Below are 21,712 nucleotides of genomic sequence, written 5' to 3' on the forward strand. Positions count from 1 at the left end.
TACAGTTTGCTGTAATAGTCTGTCAGGCAGCCACTTACCTGAGCAGTGGGGAAAAGTGTCACAGAGAACTGCAGCAAGCCCTGAATCTGGATTTGCATAGTGGTCAAAGAACGCTGACAGATTGTCAGTGACTGTAAAAACACAATCACCCACCACATCACACACACAGACATCCACAACAACAACAAGAGCAGCAGATAATTGTTTGAAAGGATGCAGCTTGTAAACAGATCATTTTGTGTTAAGTAAGGCTTTATAATACGTTATAATATAGGACACATTTCTTTCTGGACAGATAGGCTCAGATTATCCATAAAGATCCATTGTCTCGAGGAAACAAAAGAGCAATATTTATATCCACTAGGCCATCAGAAAAAAGATTATCCTTTCTGACTGAACAAGTACATTTTTAATCCATTAATAGTTGCTATGACAGTAGCAAAGCGTCTAGGTTTTAATAATTACAGGTCAAGGATTTAGCCTTTTAAAAGTCACATAATATATGCCACACAAAGAGCCACTTGAGATCACACAACATTACCACAAAATGTTGCTTTGAAATAATAAAAACCTCCTTCACATTCAGTCTAGTCGCTTTGTCTTTCTTCATTTTAATGTTTATTAGATGAGGCTGTTTGTGTGTGTGGTTGCATTGAAAATAATAGATTTGAACAGTTGCTTTAAAGTACCAGGATTTTACCAAACTACTCAATTTCAGATGAGAATGTGTGACAGCTGACAGCCATCTAACTTAATGAAAAATAATAATGAATTTGGTGCATCTAACAAGTAGAAAATAAAACACATTTTCCAGTGGGTGATCCATGGTAAATGACTTCTAGAGAAAGCAGACAACTAAGACATTTAGTCAATACCTGATGGAAGGGGTTTGGCAGATTTGGACTGCAGAACAAATAATAGTGTGCAACATCTGCAAGGTGAGAGAAACAAAAAGGTTAGCATTGTGTCTTAAGAATAATTGACAGTGGTGGTGTCTGAGCAAGGATGTCTGTAGAGATAAAGTACCTGCACTGATGAAATCCTTAGTTTGGTTAACAATGAACTTGTCTGGAGCAACACAAAAGTCACTAGCGCCCTGTAGGGAATAAATAAATAAACACACATTGTTATCTTGCAGGTAATCTAATCTAAAGTGGAAAAAAAGTGCAGTACTAACGTTATGAGATACATCCAAATTCTTGTGGGGCAACTAAATTATTTCATACTGGGAAGTTATTAACAGTTTTTCACCAAAATTAAAATCTTTGTTCTGTCTCGATTTAACTCTGCAGCACTGATACACTAGCTTGTGCACAATTTTTGTAACCAACATTTCTAAGTGTACATAGATATACATAAAGTGAACACCCATATAGAATGAAGGGTAAATGCAAGTTCTTTTCTACACCATTCCTAATCTGTTCAGTTCTATTCTATTCAGAATTCATTCTATTTCAGTAAAAGACCTAAAAGTCTTAATGATCCCATAAAGAATGTCATGCTTTGCTAACCATGGATAAAATATGTAAAAAAAATTTCATGCTCTAATTTATCCATGAAGAGCTGCTAATGTGCACACATAAACAGTAACGGGTTAAGTTCTATGCACACCCATCCCACGAATGAATAAATGCACCTTTCCAAAAACAAAAAAGAAAAAAGTAAATAACAAAAATAACTAGAATATTTTCTCACATGCACGCATAATTTACAGCTGGAAAAATGACACTCTTCTATTAGAATAAATCATGTTTAAAAGGAAACAAGAAATTTGTTGAGGATAAAACATCTTTTGCTGTTAGCCAAAATCAAGTAGTCTTTGTTTTTACTTTGTTACTGTGAAGCACCGTTAAAGATTAGTGGTGCAACAACACACCTCCCACTCTAGAATGATGTAAATGTATAGACAGTAATCAAAGTATAGTTATATTGCCTGGCCAAAAATATAAAAAATAAAAAAGTCGTACACTCTAATATTTTATCGGACAACCTTTAGCTTTGACTAGGGCACACATTTGCTGTGGCATTGTGTGGATAATCTTCTGCAATGTCACAAGATTTATTTCCATCCAGTGCTGCATTAATTGTTCACCAGAATCTTGTATTGATGGTGCAAGAGTCTGACCAGTGAGCAAAGTATTCTCCAGCACTTTCCAAAGTTTCACATTGGGGTTCAGGCCTGGACTCCATCATGGCCAATCCATGAAAAATATGTGCTTCATTTGCCTCTCTTTTGAACCTAATGCTCCCATCACTCTGGAACAGGATAAATTATCAGAACACATGACCTTCTTCCATTGCTCTAGAGTCCAATCTTCATGCTAACTGGCAAATTGAGGCCTTTTAATCTGGTTAACTTCACTGATTAGTGGTTTTCTTATGGTTGCACAGCTGTTCAGTCCCTTGAGTTCCCTTTGCATTGTGCTCTTACTTTTATTATTAAACACAGCCCTAAGTTATAAATGTTGTTTATCTTTTATTTGATTTCACAAAATGTTTAAATGATCAGCAATCAATATCATTCAAGATTTTTTTCCCATCACATTTCTTCCAGGAAGTTGATGGTTTCCCACTATCCTTCCAGGTTTTTAATACTGCACTGGACAGTTCTTAACCAAATTTCAGTAGTTTCTGCAATCTACTTAAATAGGTCATTGCCAGCTGAAAAGATATAGGAGTCTCATACCTATTTGCTTAGTTAAATCCAGGTGGCCATTTTTTTTTTTTTTTTTTTCGACAGGCAGTGTATGTTGTTTTATACGCTGTAAATATTTGGTCCAGAGATCCAAGTGTTATTTTACAGTGCATCTGGAGTAGTATCTTTTAACTTGATATTTCTGTATTTTGGATTAAAATTACAATGTAAAATTTCTATCAACCTGATGTTACTGCTTCTTTTATTTGTTATGTTTAGCTTTAATTTTTTAATGAATTTTTAATAATTATTTTTTTAATCAGGGGTCTGTAATAACTTTAACTTCAGCTCTTGATTTTCACTATTACAAATCTCTTTCTACCAAGTTGTATCACCATGACAACTTATAATAGAATAGGTAGCATATAAAAGAACCCCCCCAGCCAATCAATTTTCTACAAAAATAAAAAAAAAATAATTAAATGAAAAAAAATGGTTGGTAACAGCTTTTGACTGACTCTCTCAATGTTAAATTTCCAACAATGCTGCTTGACTTTCACATGGAAATATTTTCATAACAGATACAGTAAGTCAGCAGAAGAGATCACTTAACTGAAAACACAGACTGGTTATCTTTGAAAAATTTTAAATTAGCAATAATTTATTCATCAAAATAAATACGTGAACTATAAATCATTTACTTTTAGTTTTCTCCTACTACTTGCATGTAACAATGTCTGTATGTTCATGTTAATTTCAACATCCTTTTTAGAAAATGTTTTAATCAGAACTGGACTAATTCAGTCACTGCCAATATGGAAGTCATGGATTTGGCAGCATAACTCAAAATATTATAGATGGATTTTGATCAAATTTTCAGGAAATGTCAGAAAACAAATGAGGAACAAGCGATTAGATTTGGGGGATGATCTAGATCCTCGGCTGGATCCAGGAATTTTTTAAAGGATTCTTAACTATGGGGAGACAGTGATAATTTTGACAGAGCTTCTTACTAAAAAATAATGCCTGCAATCATTTGCCAAAAAAAAAAAAGTTAAAATGTTTTGCTTCTAGTTTGTCATTATCCCTTCCTGTTTGTCTACAGCAGTACTGCATTTTTAACCTGTCAAAACATATGGTTGGAACTGGTTATCTGGTACCACACACCCAGCCAGTGTGAGAAAAGGGTTGAGTTATTGAGTTGGTAACCAGGATCCTAATACTATTTATCAAGAAGTCCATTGTTAGGGTTATTTAAGCCAGATTACTTGAAGATACTGTCAATATACTGAACCTGCTCTGTTCAAAATTACCCTGTTCAAAACCCTGTTCAAAATTAGGGTTTCCACAACTTCTAATTTAACAGAGTCACACTTGCTAATGATGCATCACCCAGCTACAACTCATTGTACCATCTTAATTCTCATAGAAGCAGTAAGGGTGTAGCCAGTTTTTTACTGTTTTCACATTTTGTTAAAAAGTAATCATAGTGGAATTTGTAAAGTGTTGCAGTGTGGATCATTTTGGTGTGTGCTAGCACAATGCCAAGAAGGGGTGACATGTGTCCTTACAATCCTGCTCATCAGTCTGGGCAGGATTATAAGGTAATTTACACACAATTTCACTCTATCATTCTACAGGGTGAGACTCAGAGACATTATTTACAAGTAAAAAAAATGTAAGACCATTACCAGTCTCCCCAGGCATTGACATCCCAGCATGTTCACTCCAAGGACAGACAATGCAATGCTTAGAATAATTTGAAAATACCCAGGAGTTACAATCTAGACACGACAGACCTCCGTTAGCATATTAATTATATTTATGTTCATGACAGTACAATTACAAAAAGCCTGAATAAGCAGGACTGGTTTGATTGCAATGGAGACACTTATTTTTAAAAAGAACAGCACAGCTTAAATGAGCAAAGTTACATTTGAACAAATTGCAAAACGTCTGGAACTTCGACACCAAAGTGGAAATATTTGACCATAATATGCCCCAAGATGTTTGAAAACCAAAGCATACAAATACCTCATAGCAACCATTAAGCACTGTAGTGGAGGGACTGGTTTTTTTACAGCCATAGTACCTGGACACCATGCAGTTACTCAGGGTGACCATGAAATCCTCTATGAACTAAAATATTTTAGTCAAAAATTAAGACATCTGATTAACAGCTGAAGCTTGGCTGTATTCATGCAACAGGGCAATTATTTTTGTACAACAAAAAACCTACAACAAAACGGCTGAAAAAGAAAATAACCAAAAGCTTGGTCCAGTCAAAGTCTTGATCTCAGTCTGCTTACAATACTGTGGCAGGACCTTAAAAGAGATGTGCACAAATCTCAATGAGTAACCTGATTAAGAAAAGCGAGTCAAAAGGCCAAAAGGTCTGTAAAACCCAGAATTAAGGGTGTGTATTTTCTTTTTCACTACTGTACATTGTGTAGTAATGAGCAAACTGAACCACACATTTCCAATTCAATATCTTCAATAATATTACTGAACTTCATGTACCATCAGTAATCTTTTATGGCTTCAAGCCAATGTGATGACGAAGAAGACTCTTAAATATTAAGTTTTCTCAGCTTGTTATCGCTGACTGTCCCAAACTTCCTTGAGAACAAATTCTTAAATGTACCTGTGTGACATCAGTTATCATCAATCCCGCAACGACTAGGGTTTCAGTTAGAGTTGGTAAAGTCTCTCTTTATCAGAAAATATTGTTTTATGTAGAGAAATTTAAATTTATTCTTATTGTACTGCAATTAAAATCCTTAAATAGTAAGTGGTAAATGGTCCATATTTTATATAGCGTTTTACTGTACCTGGAACGATACCCAAAGCGCTTTACATCATACATCACATTCACCCATTCACACACACATTCACGCACTGATGGCGGAAGCTGCCATGCAAGGCGTTCAACCACAACCCATCAATTAAATTAAAAAATATTCATTCCACTGTAAATATTAGTGACTACATAACCCTTAACTTAAGCACAGCTTTCCCCAGCTGCAATGATATGCCACTTGGTGTCAGAAAGGAGGTAGAAAAAAAAATCAGGCACTGTAAGGATGTCACCCTTTATCTCATTATATCGGCTGGAACATTTTGTACATGCCTCATGTCATTAAATATGTATACATTTCGGAATATTTTCTAGGACACCATCATCATCATCTTTCCTCTTGAAAGGCACCACATTTTTGCACATGAATTTCTTTATAATAATGTGCAGGTGCAACAAGTTTACTCACTTGTTTTGCATAGTGTCCCACATTCTAAGGCTCTTTGATATAAACTTTATGTGGATGACTACCCCACTTATTAACCCATTGAGAACCGATGCCATGAGTCAGTACGCCTTATTTTAGAGGAAACTGATGGGTTTGTAACTATTCATTGGGTGAGTGACATAATATTCTTACAGTGAGACAGATGTAAGCTACACACAAGCTTTAGTCAATTATTGTGGAAAGGTTGACCTGAAAGGTGGGAGGTTACAGTCTCAGGCAATGTTTAACTATAATGCACCATGCTAAACCATAAGCGCTATCCGAGATATTGGCAATTTGGAACAACAACAACACCAGCAGATAATCCGAAAAAAAAAAAAAAAAAAAGAAAACACAGCAGATGAGTGCAATTCACATTTGCCTTTGCCTTATTTAAAACAACTGTTAAGATGTCAAATCCTGTGGGATAATCCACAGATGTGAGGTTTCCCTATGGAGGAAAAATTAAGTAGAGGATACAATGGACATAAGGGATGGAGCAAGGCTAGAAGCAAGGGTTTATTTCCTGGACCCCTGACAGTGCCCCTAATTCAAGCACCATTAAAGACACTAAGCCCAGATGGGCCAAACACATGGTGAACAGTCCTGGAGAGCAATCTGCCAGATTGGCCTGAAAGAGACATAAAACTGAGCACAACCACCAAAGAGATTTTAAAGAATCAGCGATTAAAACTAGAGAGCTGCTTTATTTACAGAGTTAAGGGCTCTTGAACCTATAAGATCAGTGATATGTAATCAGCTTTACTGCATAGTTAACCTTAGAAGACAGTTTACTATAAACCACGCAGACAGATATAGACATATTTTAAAAAGCTAACATTTTCAAATGTTAACCCACAAGTTTTCAAAGAAACACCAAAGATCACTTGTGACACAAGCAGACTGTATTAACATCTGCATTTAGTTGATCTGCAGTGTTAACATTTAAATATCTTCAAATGAATAAGAATGCATAAATAAAGCAACTGTTAAAAGATTTCAAACAGAAAAAAAGGCATTTTACTCACCACAGCTGTAGCAGTGCCAGTTCCCAGTGAGCCCCAGCTCAGGATCAAAGACAGTATAATAAAACACATGATCCTGGAGCAAATGGGAAAATGGGAGGCAGGGGCATAGATGGGGAGGATGACAGGAAAATACAGAAAAAAAGGCAAATACATATGAGATGAATCTGATGAATCAGTTAGTCTTTGAATCTTTGTACTGTACCAATGATCTTCAGCCCCATTTCCAGCCAGTTAATTAGATTTATTCTTTTCAGCTTTTTACTTAGAAATTCTTCCCATTTTGCTGGAAGACAGAGGCCTAACCTTCACGGTGCATCGCAGATTAAACCATAAAGCTGAAATTCACTCTATTATTAAGTGATACAAAGATAAATTAACTTTGGATTTATTGTTAAATTCTTGCATTAGCCCTTAGAAAAGTGTAATGCATTCAAGAAAATGTGTGAGTGAAGAAAAAAATCCAGTTTAAGATAATATTGAGGAAAAGGCCATCCCATCACTTTCTTCACTTATTTCTGTTTAGCTTGGATTCTAGTAGCATTATTTTTATTGGCTGCACTAAGTGCACATGGTGAAATAGGTGTCTAATTACTGCATCCAAAATGTAAAGTTGTTGGAAAAGTAGCCAGTAAAGTACATAAATCAGTGTTTCTCAATCCTGGTCTTCGGGAATCACTGTCCGGCATGCTTTGGATGTTGTCTTTCTCCCACACACCTGATTCAAATTAATGAACTTCCTCATCAAGTTTAACTCATAGTAGCTTTGTTTTTTTAGCTTTTTGGGAAATAAGTGAGTGACATGTTCAACAGAGTCCTTGCAGTTAAAAAAAAATCCTCCCAATATGAACAACTTTAAGTGACCACTGGCATTAGCTTGTGGTAGTGTTTTAAGTGTGTGAGTGGGTACATAAATCATGTAAAAAGAGGAAAAAATGGTCTCCTGATGGATGTAAAAAAGCTTACAAGAGCTTCACTTTTCAACTCACTCCTTGGACCTTCTTGAAAGCACCAATAAAGCAGCCTGAGAGCACTTAATAATTAGTTAAGGGAGCAGACTTATCCTATTCAGCCGATCAATAGGCATTAGTGAGGCCCATTAGAGAGGGATGAGAGGAGCGATCCTGAGCATCATCTGCTAACACTACCACGTAGGTTGCACTAAATTGGGCAAATGGGATAGAGAGACTGGACTGTGGATTTGCTTGTCAGAAATCAGTCGTGGTTTGAATTACTGGTTGTAGTTTACCGAACCAAAGATTTCTCCACAGTGTCTTCTTATTTTTATCTGACTTTTGGAGTCTACATTGATTTTCTATCAGATGGTTCTATTGAGAGTTTGGTAGTTGTAATGCTAGAAATGTATTTGCAAATGTAAGGGAAACCACTAAGGAGAGGAAGTAGAGCTATCTAATGAGTGTGCTGTTGATAGAGTGCTTTGCTGTATGAAAGTTGTGGTGCCAGAGAGATTGACTGGAGCTCTGCCTGTCTGTAGTTTCTCAGTTAGAGCAAATATGTACCCCAGGAGAGAAAAATGGCCTCAGACTTAAATAGAAAACAAATACACATTCATTGTACCTACGTGATAAACAGACACTGAGACTGCTTGGCCATTCCTAAGCACATGGCCAAACAAATGACCAAATCCAGGATCAGCAGCAGCAGATAAGTCAGCCATCTACAAGACATGAAAATGACGCATTAATAACAATTCCTGTTAGTTTCACTTACAAACAGCAAACATCATGGACTTATCAGACCTCACCAACATATGCTCAACATTTGGTCAAGACTGAATGTGTTAAATCTGCTTGTGTTTATATCAGCATTCTTCTCTCCTAGTTAGAGCCCATCTGTTTCAGGTAATTTCCAGCTTGTTGAGCTTAATAATTCAACACCACCAATCCACAGACATTAAATTTTTATTATCCACTGAGAATGTCCCCTTACAAAAATGGCCAAGGTGTGTGTGTGTGTGTGTGTGTGTGTGTGTGTGTGTGTGTGTGTGTGTGTGTGTGTGTGTGTGTGTGTGTGTGTGTGTGTGTGTGTTCAAACAATAATACAAATGAGAATTCTTATGATTCATTCTTAAGTCCTCATACGCTAATAGCATAATAAATCTACATCATTGGCAGTCATGTAGATGCACAGGATGTCACACAAACAGGCATATTCAAAGGATGATAGACCAACTCAGACTAGCTGTGCACCTGCAGAAGAGCAGTAAATCCATATTGTGAGGTCAGTAGAATATATGATTTACTCATGCTCAAGTAGAAGTTCAGGTATTTTTCATAGATTTAATAAAATGCCGACTATCCATTCCTTTGCTGATAAGGACCTTTGAAAGAAGGCTGCACACCTTAATTCATCAGCATGGAAAGAACTGCAGAAGCACCAAAACTAAAATTATTTCTGATCCTGAACATAAAAATATAATCTTAGAAAACAGAATTGTATTTTCTTTTGCTTTGTTCAAATAACACTGGACTGGCTGAAACATTTTCTGTTAATCAATAAAACCCTGCCTCAAGCTTTTCAGTAGCTACATGAAATCCAATCAAGCCCCAGGGGATCGGTAACAAACAGCTGGAGTTCAAATGAAGATCTGAATCAGGCCATGAGGAAAATGTATGATACTGATGTAGGGATATTGTATCACTGACAGTGAAATAGTAGTGGCTATTTGTATCTGTTCTTCCAGGAATTGCAGTTACTTGCTATTCCTGTAGCAGATGTAACAAAAAGTATGAAAAAAAACCTGCACACAGAGAAAGTATCTTGTATTCTTATTTTAAAAATTCCCAAATCAAGAAAGATTTTTCACAAAACTTACAATGACATTGTGGGCATCAATAGATGCTTTTTTTTCTTTATTTTTATAGTCTGTACTGCTCCTTTGTAATGCCATACTGTTCTGACATTTGGGAAAATGCATTTTAAAACAAATATAGATCCAGAAATTAAACTTTAAAATAGTTATTAATTTATAAACCCTGTCCCAATGAATTAATTATTAATTTGTTCAGCATTGTTAAAATGTACAGATATTGCATACATAAGAGTAATGGAAGTGATTGCACCTTCATGTTTCTATTAAACAAAATTCAAGTCAAGAGAAGATAATCAAGAGGCTTAATTGTTTCTGATGGATGTAAAATAAGCAATAACTTGAAATACAGATATGTTCCAGTACTGGAGGTTAAATTATGGAAAAATCGCCAAGATCCTGCTGGTTTCAGTTCAGAAAGGCTTTCAAATCTAAAATTATGAAGACGTATAATGTAAACTGACAAACATGTACAAAACAGTACAAATGTAAATCAAGTTAAAATGTAATCGAGGATTATCTTTGGTCTTTCTTGTTTTGGCAGATTCATTGTTAATATAGGATAAACATAAATAAGCTTCAGACCTTCTCATTTTCAGTTATTAGCATGCCGTCAAATGTTATATGAAGTAATAGTTGTCTTAAATCTCTATGGAAATTAGAATAAAATCAATTATTCATTTCTAAGTTTATCACATAATCAAAAAGAAATGACAAATTTCTGATGTTGAAAGAACAGGAACTTTCTTTTATGACCATTGCATAAGCTTGTTAACTAAATCAGACGTGCATCTAATTACATAAAAAACAATGTGATGTCCAATTTGATTAAAAAGTTAGAGAAAAACAACATAGAAAAACAAATAAATTAATGTGGACTTATATGATATAGTGACGTGTTGTTTGACTGAATTATTTATGTTCTTAAGAGTAAATCCTTAGCATGGGATGTTTGAAATGAAAGATTTCTAAAATAAGCATCAAAAACAAAACTATGATGGAAAATACTGGCACTGTTGTGTGTCACACACTACTAAACATTGGTGTATAGCTTATAAATGAAATTAAACATAAAACAGATTGAGTCTGAGTGGGGCGTTTTTTTAAGCATGCATCAAAATGGAAGTTTGACACTAAGATTTTACTTAATATCCAAAATGACAGAAAAAATAGCAGCAAGGGATTGAATATCACAGAGTGACAGGAAGACACAAGCATCAGGGTAAGCTTGGCTTATATCTATGTCTAGTGAAAACTACTCGACAAGAATGGCAACTGGCAAGGTGCAAATAGTGTAAGCCTTAGGACACAAATGCATGATAAGTTCTTTTTGCTGTTGTTGTATTTCAAAATTTGACTAAAAATTACATTTGAAGCAGCAGCCTTTTGCACCTCATGAACCACCATTTCCCTTTTTACATTAATGCTGAAAATTTGAATTATTAGGAGATCAATTGAGGTTGAAGAGACACTCTGCCATGCACAATATTCCGTGAGGGGAATACATATTAGGGCAAACTACACTGTGAAAAAATTTTTAGTATAAGGTATAATTTATTTAGCAGTCATGAAAAAAAATCAGCATTTCCAGTCCGGGTTCTAGAGGGGAGCTCATAAAATCCCATCTATTCTGTGTCTGCTCTGGATCACTTTTAATCCCATTTGGAGCAGTGTGTTTTCTCCATCCAAAAATAAATTAAATAAAATAATTTCCATCATGTCAGGACAGCTGTTTAGGCTCCAACTACCTGTAATATTCAATGTTGGCTGTTTGGTCTGCAATGGCTGCCAAGTCAAGTTTAGTTTTGTTGATGTCTGGCAGAGCGGTGAGCTCACGGATGACATTGCTGACCATCAGTTGCATGAAGCGCAAAGTCTGGAGGTAGTCGGGCCTTGTGGCAAAGATCTCATCTAAGCGCTCCAGGTGCTGTTTGAGCCCAGTGTCCACACTGTTCTGAGATCCTGCAACCTAAAGAAACAGAATAAAGAGGGAAAGGATGATTAAAAAAAAAAAGAAATTAGCATTAGGCCAAAAGAAAACTGCTTTTGGAAAAGATACATTTTTATCCAACTGTGTGTTTAATTCATATAAACAATGTTACAGATACTGAGACCTGTTATCACACGGTCCTTTGAACAGAGGTGAAAGAAACATGGTGGAATAGAGTACCTATGAAAAATATACTTTTCTCTTTGAACAAAAACTTGCTAAAAATTGCTAACAAAAAAAAAAAGGCTATGCAGTAAATACCTGCTCTTTAGTTGCATCAAAACAACTTCAGCTTAAACATACCCAAGACAGGAGATCTGAGAACAGATACAGTAACTAATATTTAAGTAAGTGACATTAACAAGACAATGAATTATGAGTGTGTGAAAATAAGGGCTTCCTGACATTGAAACTGTAGCATCAATCCCTGATTAAAAATGTGATATTTTTAGAAAATATGTCTATTTGATCTCCGGAAGCGACTGACAATGCAGGGCTGATATTTCTACTGTATAATGACCTGTCATATAAAAGGCTCCAGGCATCAAGCAGTACTCATTAGCTATCTAAGCTTAGAATAAATGCTGGAATTAGATGAAAACAAGCTAATATCTTCCAATTTACAAGAGCACCTGCAGCCAAAGGCATGTGCTTTTGGTACAGTTCAAACAAAAAATGTAAAAGACAGAATTAGGGAATTTTATAGGTCCTGGTAAAACAGATTTCGTTTTCTTAAGATTCAGCCAGGCATCATGTTTCCAGTCTTGGTGCTAAAATAAGCTGATGATGCACTGGTTATAGAGTCATCAGCCCTCTAATTTTTACCTTTTAAAGGTTTTGTTTACCTTGAGGCTCTTTTCTACAGGATATGGATGAATTTAGAATAAAAATGCAGCCATTTCCATTTGTTAAATGTAAGCACATTCAATGAGGAAGCAGGCTACTTCTCTAGCAAAATAGGTATTATTATTATTGTTATTATTATTATTGGTTTCTCGTATTCTAAACGTCTTCCAAGACTCTTATCTTAAGATTTCAAGGTACTTCAACTTTCCATATTTGCTGTTGATACATTTATGAATTAGAAGATATTTGTTAAGTGAATTTTTCAATAAATAAGCCTGGGCTTAAATAAAAACAACTCACAGCGTCATATAAACTGTTTTATGGCACAGCATGCTCTATAAGCTCTCATACTCACAATATATCACAGTGACTGAACACATTGCATTGAGTGGGAGTTCTCTCTGTTCTGGATCAGACTGTTGATTTGCACACATGCAAATTTACCACAAATAAGATACTGTATTTTTGTCTCATTGAAACTGCATCTGACACTGCAAAAACATCACACTGTTGATTAAATTTTACTGACTAATGCCAATGATAGTTTCTAAGACCCAAGAAATGAGTGCTAAAGTGGAGACGGAGCGAAGATATAGGCCGTTCCGCAACTGAAGCAATCCCAAAGGGCAGGGTATGCGACTGCTGGTAAGCTGTTCTCACTCTCCTCCCCTATGTTCATTATCCCTCCCAGTTCCTGCCACAGTGCTTCAAATCTTATCTGCACGTCAGTCTGCCTGACTGTGAGGAATGGAATCCATCAGCTAGCTGCTACGGGTGATCCACATTTCCCTAATCTGGGCTGTCCCGTCTTCTTTTAAAATGGATTAAAGCTCTCTTTTGCAGAAAAGCAGGTCACAATGAGGATTCCCAGACTGGACACGCCTGTAAAATGAGGCTCACTGCAACTATTCCCAAAATATCAATTTTATATCCAACAGTACTCCTCTGCTTAAAGTCTTCAGTGATGAAACTGAGTGTATTACCCACGGGAAACAAAAACAAAGCAGACTAAATAAATAAATTAATAAAACGGATGATAATAGCTATTGCATTCAAGAAACCGAGAAAACTAAGAACTGATATATGATCCAGATAACCAAGATTATTCTGTTCCAAGAATCACCCAGCGACTTTCAGTTTCAAAGAGGAAGCACTGAATGTAAGAAAGTAAGCACTGCCATAAATTGGAAACCTACATTTTGAAATAGTGTCATTGCCGTGGTCTCGCACCCATTATTTCCTGCCAGCAGTGAAGAGCCCTTAATATCGCAACCTGAGCAGTGGAAACAAAGCTGAAATGCAGAATGTGTATGAACAATCAAAAACCCTCTTCAGTAGTAACAGGAGAATGATCCTCTTCATCCAATCTTTCCTTCAATGACACATGATAATCCCTTACAGACTGTGAAAGTGCACATTTCATGATGAGAACCCTTAAAAGCAATCAGCAGAGTCAAACGTCTCAGAGCAAATCACTAACCTAACTGGAGCCTCCAAACATCTCTTGTTTCTTCCTACTTCATGTGAAATAAAGAAAAGAAAATGTTTCTAAGACTTTAAATCAAAAGGGAATACAGAAATTATTATTTTTAACTAAAATAACATTTGGTAAGCCTATAAAGAATAATGTAGAAATTGATATCATCTGCAAGATTGCACACAGACCAAAGCAGCTTCGGCTTTGTGGGACTGCCCGCCAGTCAACTCTGTAAGGGGAGTTTGTTGCATTGAGCTAGAATTTTGCACATGAGAAAGTCTTTCCTAAGGGAATATCTTTTCCTTTCATGCAGCCATAGACTTCATTATACTGTAGGATTAAATCAATACCAACACACCTCAAAGAAAGTCAGCATCAAGTTGAATACCATCTACTACCTATAGATTTGCGCTACCAAATTGAAGATAATAGAGTTCAACACAACAACACTGAAATAAAGTGTATATTGGTTTTATATTTTTTCTGTTCATGCTGCTTTGGAGATAAGTTAATAAAAATACAAGGTCTTTTGGATGCACCCTCAAGCCATGGAACCATTTTCTATAGCACCTCAGTACATCCTAAATAAGTATGGACACTTTTTGCTTTGCATTGACTTTCATAAATGTTCCTAAGACCATACAGTGATTTTAACCATCTTTTGGATGTTCCTGCTGAAAATGAAGCCTTGATGTGTTTTGTTTTGTTTAATCATTTGTTACTTTGTTTCTTGTGTACATCCCAACCAAAATTAGTGTATCATACAAATCTAAATCCATTATCCTTCTTGGATTGTGTTATCATGTCAGTGAGATCATGAGCACTAATCTATCCATACCATTCATGCAATACTGTATATGTGTGTCTAAGCACTTAAAGTGGATATATGACACTGGCATGATCATGCACCCAAATACACACACAATGCGGTTAGCAAGACTGCATGAGACGGAAAGAAGTGAGGCTTAACATCCATTAACACACAGCAGATGGGAGTTAATCCTCTCCTTCCCTATTGTGATTACTATGTCTTGCAAGGCCGTGTTCTTGCTCTTCTTCCTCCATCCTGCCCCCTAAGCTTCCTAAAATAACTTCTCTGAATGCAGGTCAGTAGTTGCATAGAAATAAACCCTATTTACAAATCCTCAGAGAGCAGTCACCCAAATTCCCCCACTGTGACATCAAAAGTGGATACTGACCCCCCACAGTGAAATGCTGCTTTGACACAGATGCACACCCCATGTTTACGAGAGAAGCTCTGTTGTCTACCAGATGTAAAGCAGTGCTTCCATAAAAGAGCGAAGCAACAAGCCACGTGCGGATCATGCCTTGCTGTTACATGTTAGCATTTATTAGTAAAACCAGAAGCATGGGCCAAGCAGTTATTCGCAGCAAAATTTATGTTCATATTTTGCACAACACCAACACTTTTTTGTCCTGGTAAGCTTACACTGATTCACTTTGAAAACGTTTATACAACCCTTTTTCATGTAAACTATGATTTAGTATATTTTTTTTAAATGAAAACACAAAAACAGCTAAATGAAAATCTCTCTCTCTCTCTCTCTCTATATATATATATATATATATATATATATATATATATAATCTTAAAAGAGAATCTTACAATTTTAAGTCTTTATTTTAATATATTTTTAATATGATGCCTGCAGCATATGTCAAAATTTTGTCTACTTTTTTAACAGTTACAGTTTAACTGTAACTTCTTTTTTAACTATTTATTGTTAAGTATTAAAGTCATGTCATCATTGCAAGTATGCCAGAATCTGTTGTCTTTGCATATGGTACCAGATGGCCTTCAGGACCCTGGGGCTTACATCAGATCAGGGGATCATATTTTAATTTTCTAGTGCTTTTAATGGATTTATCCCTCACTGTTATGGGGAGCTCCTGAAAATAGGGGTGGATGCCTCCACAATCGCCTGCGGTACTGACTAGTTCACAAGACCACAAACTGTGAAGCTGAAGGGTTGTGTATCTGCCATTTGTCTCTTCAATATGACAGCCTCTTGCGAAGTACCTACCCACCAAGCACCATTAGGAAAATATGTATTAAAGGTGCATTACGTAACTTTCCGACCTTAAAACTCTGCATTCCAGACTCGATGATGGAACCGTGTCATCTATCAGGTGGATTTCCCGAGCAGCGTTCCAGTTTTAAAAAAATGTAGAAATTCTTGTTTAACTTTGTAGAGGTATAGACTTTTCTTGATTAAAACATTTATATAACCATGCATGGTTATTTTTAAACAAAATATATTTAGATGACTACAGTATATAGTTTGCAACATTGTGCATATTAGATTGAAATATTAGACTAATACTAAATGTCAGTTTCAGCAATTTGTCCAGCATTAGTTCATAACAAAGTCATCTCAGCACACTTTACAGACACAGATCAATTTAATACAATTTAATTTACTTAATTTGAAATCCAATTAAACTTACATATGCCCAATTTATAAGAACTGTTTTCATAAAAGTCAGTTCATGAATAACAATTGTCCAGCTAAGGAAACCAACAGATTGCATAGTCTCATCTTCGATTCAGTCCTCTAGCAAGTATGGGGCCAAGGGCGACAGTGAAAAGAAAAAAACTCCCTTTTAACTGGAAGGAAAACCTCCAGCATAACCAGTCTTGGTAAGGACACCCGTCACCTGTCAGCCTCAACCAATTGACACCACTGTGACAATAAGCATCTCTAGAATTCGTCTGGATCGACAGGATATTTTCTGCACCTCAAACCAAAATTTACTGGATAAAAAAAAATACTTTATATTGTAGTATAATTAAATACTGTAAAATGCTTTTGTAAATCCACAGCACTTGTTTATCCAACATTGGGAACATCAGCTGCTGAAAAGTTTGGGACTTTCTTCATCTTGACTTTGATCATTCTGGATTCTTGAAACAAAAAATGACATCATCTAGATTACAGCACATTTCTTAAAAATCTTCACATATAATTGAGCATAAATGTTGCCAAACACATGCAAGTTGTGTAAGCCATGTACACTGATGCACCCTCAAGCCATGGAACCATTTTCTATAGCACCTCAGTACATCCTAAATAAGTATGGACATTGTTTAAATATACACTTTTTGCTTTGCATTGACTTTCATAAATGTTCCTAAGACCATACAGTGATTTTAACCACAGAGTAGTGTTGGATTTTAATGATGTGCTGCCTGAGGGCCTGAAGATTAGTACCGTTCATTATTGCTTTTCTGCTTTTTCACTAGTGTAAAGAGATTTCCATAGATTCTTTCAGTCCTTTAGTAACATAATGTAACACTGATGAAAAAATTTTCCCCAAATTCTTTGAAATTTATCAAGAAAATGGATCTGTGGAGGCATTCTTCTTAAATCCAATTTATACCACACAAGTGAGCACCACATGCAGACAGGGTGTGGTGCTCACATCCTGTCTGCATGAGATAGCTCCTGGAGGACCTTAGCAATGCCAAAGTTCTTATGAAATTACTACTGAATTGTGCAAACATATTAAGTTGCTGTTATCTTTTAAGGTAATTTTCACAAAAGTAATCTTACAGTTTTCATTTAAAACCTCTGTTATCGCCCTGATGCCAATTCAGTCTGTTAGCTGTAATTACTGAGATGTTGTCTTTTGTTATGCCTCCTGCCATCAAATTACACTTTATTTAAGAATTTACAGAGCATCCCAAGTTATTTACAGAATTCTAAATACAAATTATCTTACAAACCACATTAACATTAATGATGTTCAAGTTGTGGATTGCAGAGGTTGACATGCTTCTCTCACCAGACTGTTGATGCCACTCAGTGTGTGATTGGCATTGTAAAGCGAGTAGGTCAGCTGGTAGACCCCATCATTGGTCTCACTGTTCCCATAGAAACCCACTCCTACAGCAGAGCTGTGAAAAGAAGAGATTCAGACAAAACAAATTCATAAATAATGTTTGTTTCCATATTTGTTATGCTGATTCTGAACTTTATAGTGTATAAGCCTACTATATATATATATATATATATGTATGTATAGTGTGTAGAAAATATTAGTTAAAAATATCATACAAACAGTTTTTTTGGGCAAGCTTGAGCTTGTATCATATACAAATCTAACTCCACATCACAATTCAGTTTGACATCTGAAAGTATGTCCAAGAAGAATAAAATCAATTCCTATTTCTCACCTCCCAGCAGCCTTCCGAGGCTGTAACTGAGCCTTTGTAATAGGAAGGATTATTCCCTCACCCCTACAGTCAGTGCAGCTCTACTTCTTGCAGACTGCAGTACACCACAATACTAAGTGCAATAACATAATCCTCTGCAAAGGTTGGAGATTGGTAACACTTTGACTGCATTTAGTTAGATCATTTCAATTGATTAGATTGCTTGCTGGCAGTTATACCTCCCAGCCAGTGGGGGTGCTGTTGCACATTAAGTTCTGTGTTCAATATTTACCCTTTTCTCAGAAGGAAATTACTAGCACATTGTGAATGTGGACTAGGGGTGCAAGTTTTGGTATCGATATGATACCAAGTTTATAAAGGGCTACTATCATTAATAGCCATATTTTTTTATAGGGCTGTCAAAATTAACGCATTATTGCTAAGATATTAATCTGTGGAACTGAGGCTTTAATTTTTTACAGCATTACTGCAAAAACAACAAAGTATTACTCATTTCATAAAAATTTCATATTATCCTTATTTATGAAGTTTTTAACACTTTTCAAGCCTAACATTTAGAATTTTTCTAATCAGGTGCCCACAAACAACATTATTTGGTTGGTATCGACATTATCCATATTTAGATCTATTTGCTCACCACTAGTGTGGACGGTGATTGGCACGGCTGCTGCTCTTTAGTGATGCAGTCCTCAACCATTCTAACTTGTTATCTCAGAGAGCATTCCTTGTGAGTATATTGTAATACCTAAAACATTTATGTGATTTATGTGAAATTTATGTGATATTAATAGCAATGTTGACACTTTACGATTCATATAGATTTTAGTAATTTGCTGAATAGATTGAATGTAAAGGTACAAATACTGTTTCTGTTTTTTTCACCCTGTCAACAATGTGAAACAGTAAAGAAAACACACACCTGGCATTTGCTGAGGAGTTTACCTGTCTGTCTGCTGTATCCTTATTACATGTAGTGAGGGCAGAACAGATAGCTAATCAACCACACAACACATTGCAGGAGTTCACAGCTTAATTGTTATTTCTAAGAAATTGGATACAATTTCATTTATATATATATATATATATATATATATATATATATATAAAACAAATAATTTCCAACGAGACCATCTGATTCTTGACATGAAATCTGGGAAATCTCATTTGAGAACTCTGATTCTAAAAACCTATCAGTATAACTAATAAATAATTGTGAAATAAAACTGCTCTTCTCAGTCTGTTTTTTGTTGTTGTTGTTGCTGTTTTCCTCCCCGCTACAGAAAAACTAAGTCCTTGTTTATTCCCAAAATTTCAGAGGAAAATTTTGATACCCTATGTGAGACAGTACTGGAAAAATTGCACACAAACAGGCTCTGAGACACGTGATTCTCCCATTATCTTCCATGGAATATGTACCACTTCCCGTTTTGCTGTGACACATTGCAAATGTCTGCTTAGATACAACACAATTTCCTACAAAAGTAGATCAGCAAAAGAGTCTAATTTAATTTTCTGTTAATCATCTAAGGTGTAAAGACATTCAAACTGTCTGTTTAAATCATCCCTACATAGATATATTCTTATTTGTGGAAGTCATTGAAAAATTGTTTCCTTCAACATAGATGGCTGATATACTGTACAGAAAAATGGTGATATAGTCTTTATGTCAGTTCATGTCATCTGCTGAAATAGTAACTGGAGCCAGAATACATTCATCATCATGACAAAAGCAGAACTGACAAAAACAGAAAAGGACAAAAATGACTCACTGCCTATAAGAGACAAGAAATTTTAAAATATAATTTATCTCCTTTGCCAATCAATTGTTAGCGTACTTTGCACCTCTATAATGAATGAACAAAAAAAGGTTCAAAACCAAAAGGCCTCTGCATAAACCACCAAAATGTTTATACAAAAGAATAGTGTGGTATAAAACTGAAAGCTAGTTTCATTGTCATGTTTCAACATCAAATATGAGACAGGTCAGTCCTTAAAATGTTCAAATTTCTCTCTCCAGCTGATATATTAAAGCAAATGACTGTAGGCATGCATTTGGTTTGTGTTCTCTTCTTGTCAATTTATTCATATAAGGAAAACACTGTTTCTTTTCCACTAAACTAGTTCTCTGGTTATGATTAGAGACATAGAGAATATTATGTACCATCAAGTCTGGGGGAAAAAAAGACACACTTACGTCAGCCCTTATTAGCCAAACTGCATGGATATGGTTATAGAATTACCTCATTCAGCTAGTTAAAAGAAACCACACAATTTTGCTTGAAGCTATTGAAAACATCTGTGTTGGCCTTCGCAGTAAGCTTTTCATTAACCCCGTGGCCAGAATGACACATCAGCAACAACAAAGACCAGCTAATGACACAGAAATGAAACAGCAATGAGACGGAACATCACGGGGCAATTTAGCCTCAAGGAAAACTCATATGCCTGTGCAAAATGCTCACTGCATCAGCTGTAGATTATGAAAGAAATGAACATGTAAAGTGCACAATATATAAACTCAAGCATATTTAATTTCTTCAAGAAAACACACTTCACATAAAAAAATGACTGAATAACTGCACCTTTGTTTTTACCCCATGTCTAAAGATAAACACAGTGATCACTTCTATAAACATTGAAATGAAAAAGGCTTTAAACCTGCTGATATGAGTATATTAAACTGGCACTAGAATAAATTGTATTGTGGGTAACAGAACCAAACACAGTAGCAATGCTGAATTAAAAGTAGCACAAAGTTTATGGCACACAACTAGATCCTTCTTAGATATATAGAACTATAAAGATATCAACATCCCATGATATATATAAAAAAAGAGAAAAACATACAGCTAGTGTCTTTCTAAACAAGATACTTCTTGTTTCTCTTTGTTTTTCTGTCTTTGCTGTAGGCCAGCTTAATCCATTAAGACCTGAGCTGCCCTTTACACATAAATGAAGGGACATTCATTAGCTGCATATAGTCTCAATAGGTTAAGCGAAGACAAGTAACGAGCTTCAAGTGATTCTGCTAGAACACAAAACACCAACAAGAACAACTCCAGTAAATTGATGACTTTTATTTTTCTTAGATTTATATATTGTTTTTTGAGCATTTTTCCTGCTCTGTAAAGCCATTTAACTGGCCTTTCTGTTTGAAAAGTGCTATATTAATAGTTAAAGTGGAAATTGTCACAAGTTTAAACATAAAAAACATACTGAATGGAACAATCTAAAAATCAAGAAATTAAAAATTACACTAAAATTACAAATTAGAAAGATTAAAATATTGCTACAGAATGATGCAGCCATGACAACGCTTCACTGTAGTAGTAACTTTATAGAGGTGATACTTATTGAGGGAGGCTTTGGTGTCCAATATTGATTCTATGCATTTAGAAGTTAATCTATAAATTGGCACACTACCATC

General features: G+C 35.5%; 1 protein-coding gene across 1 annotated transcript in view; it reads right to left on the reverse strand.

Annotated features, from left to right (window-relative positions):
* The window catches only part of LOC121652679 (protein tweety homolog 2-like), a 33,449-nt gene that overhangs the window by 3,894 nt on the left and 7,843 nt on the right, over positions 1 to 21,712 (reverse strand). The window contains exons 3-9 of the mRNA XM_042005587.1: positions 17,895 to 18,006; positions 11,523 to 11,743; positions 8,527 to 8,622; positions 6,948 to 7,020; positions 1,027 to 1,096; positions 876 to 931; positions 39 to 131 (exon numbers count right to left, since the gene is read on the reverse strand). Coding sequence (XP_041861521.1) covers positions 39 to 131; positions 876 to 931; positions 1,027 to 1,096; positions 6,948 to 7,020; positions 8,527 to 8,622; positions 11,523 to 11,743; positions 17,895 to 18,006 — 721 coding nt within the window. The remainder of the gene's footprint in view (positions 1 to 38; positions 132 to 875; positions 932 to 1,026; positions 1,097 to 6,947; positions 7,021 to 8,526; positions 8,623 to 11,522; positions 11,744 to 17,894; positions 18,007 to 21,712) is intronic.

The sequence above is a fragment of the Melanotaenia boesemani genome, chromosome 2 (genome assembly GCF_017639745.1).
Source record: "Melanotaenia boesemani isolate fMelBoe1 chromosome 2, fMelBoe1.pri, whole genome shotgun sequence".
NCBI lineage: Eukaryota > Metazoa > Chordata > Actinopteri > Atheriniformes > Melanotaeniidae > Melanotaenia > Melanotaenia boesemani.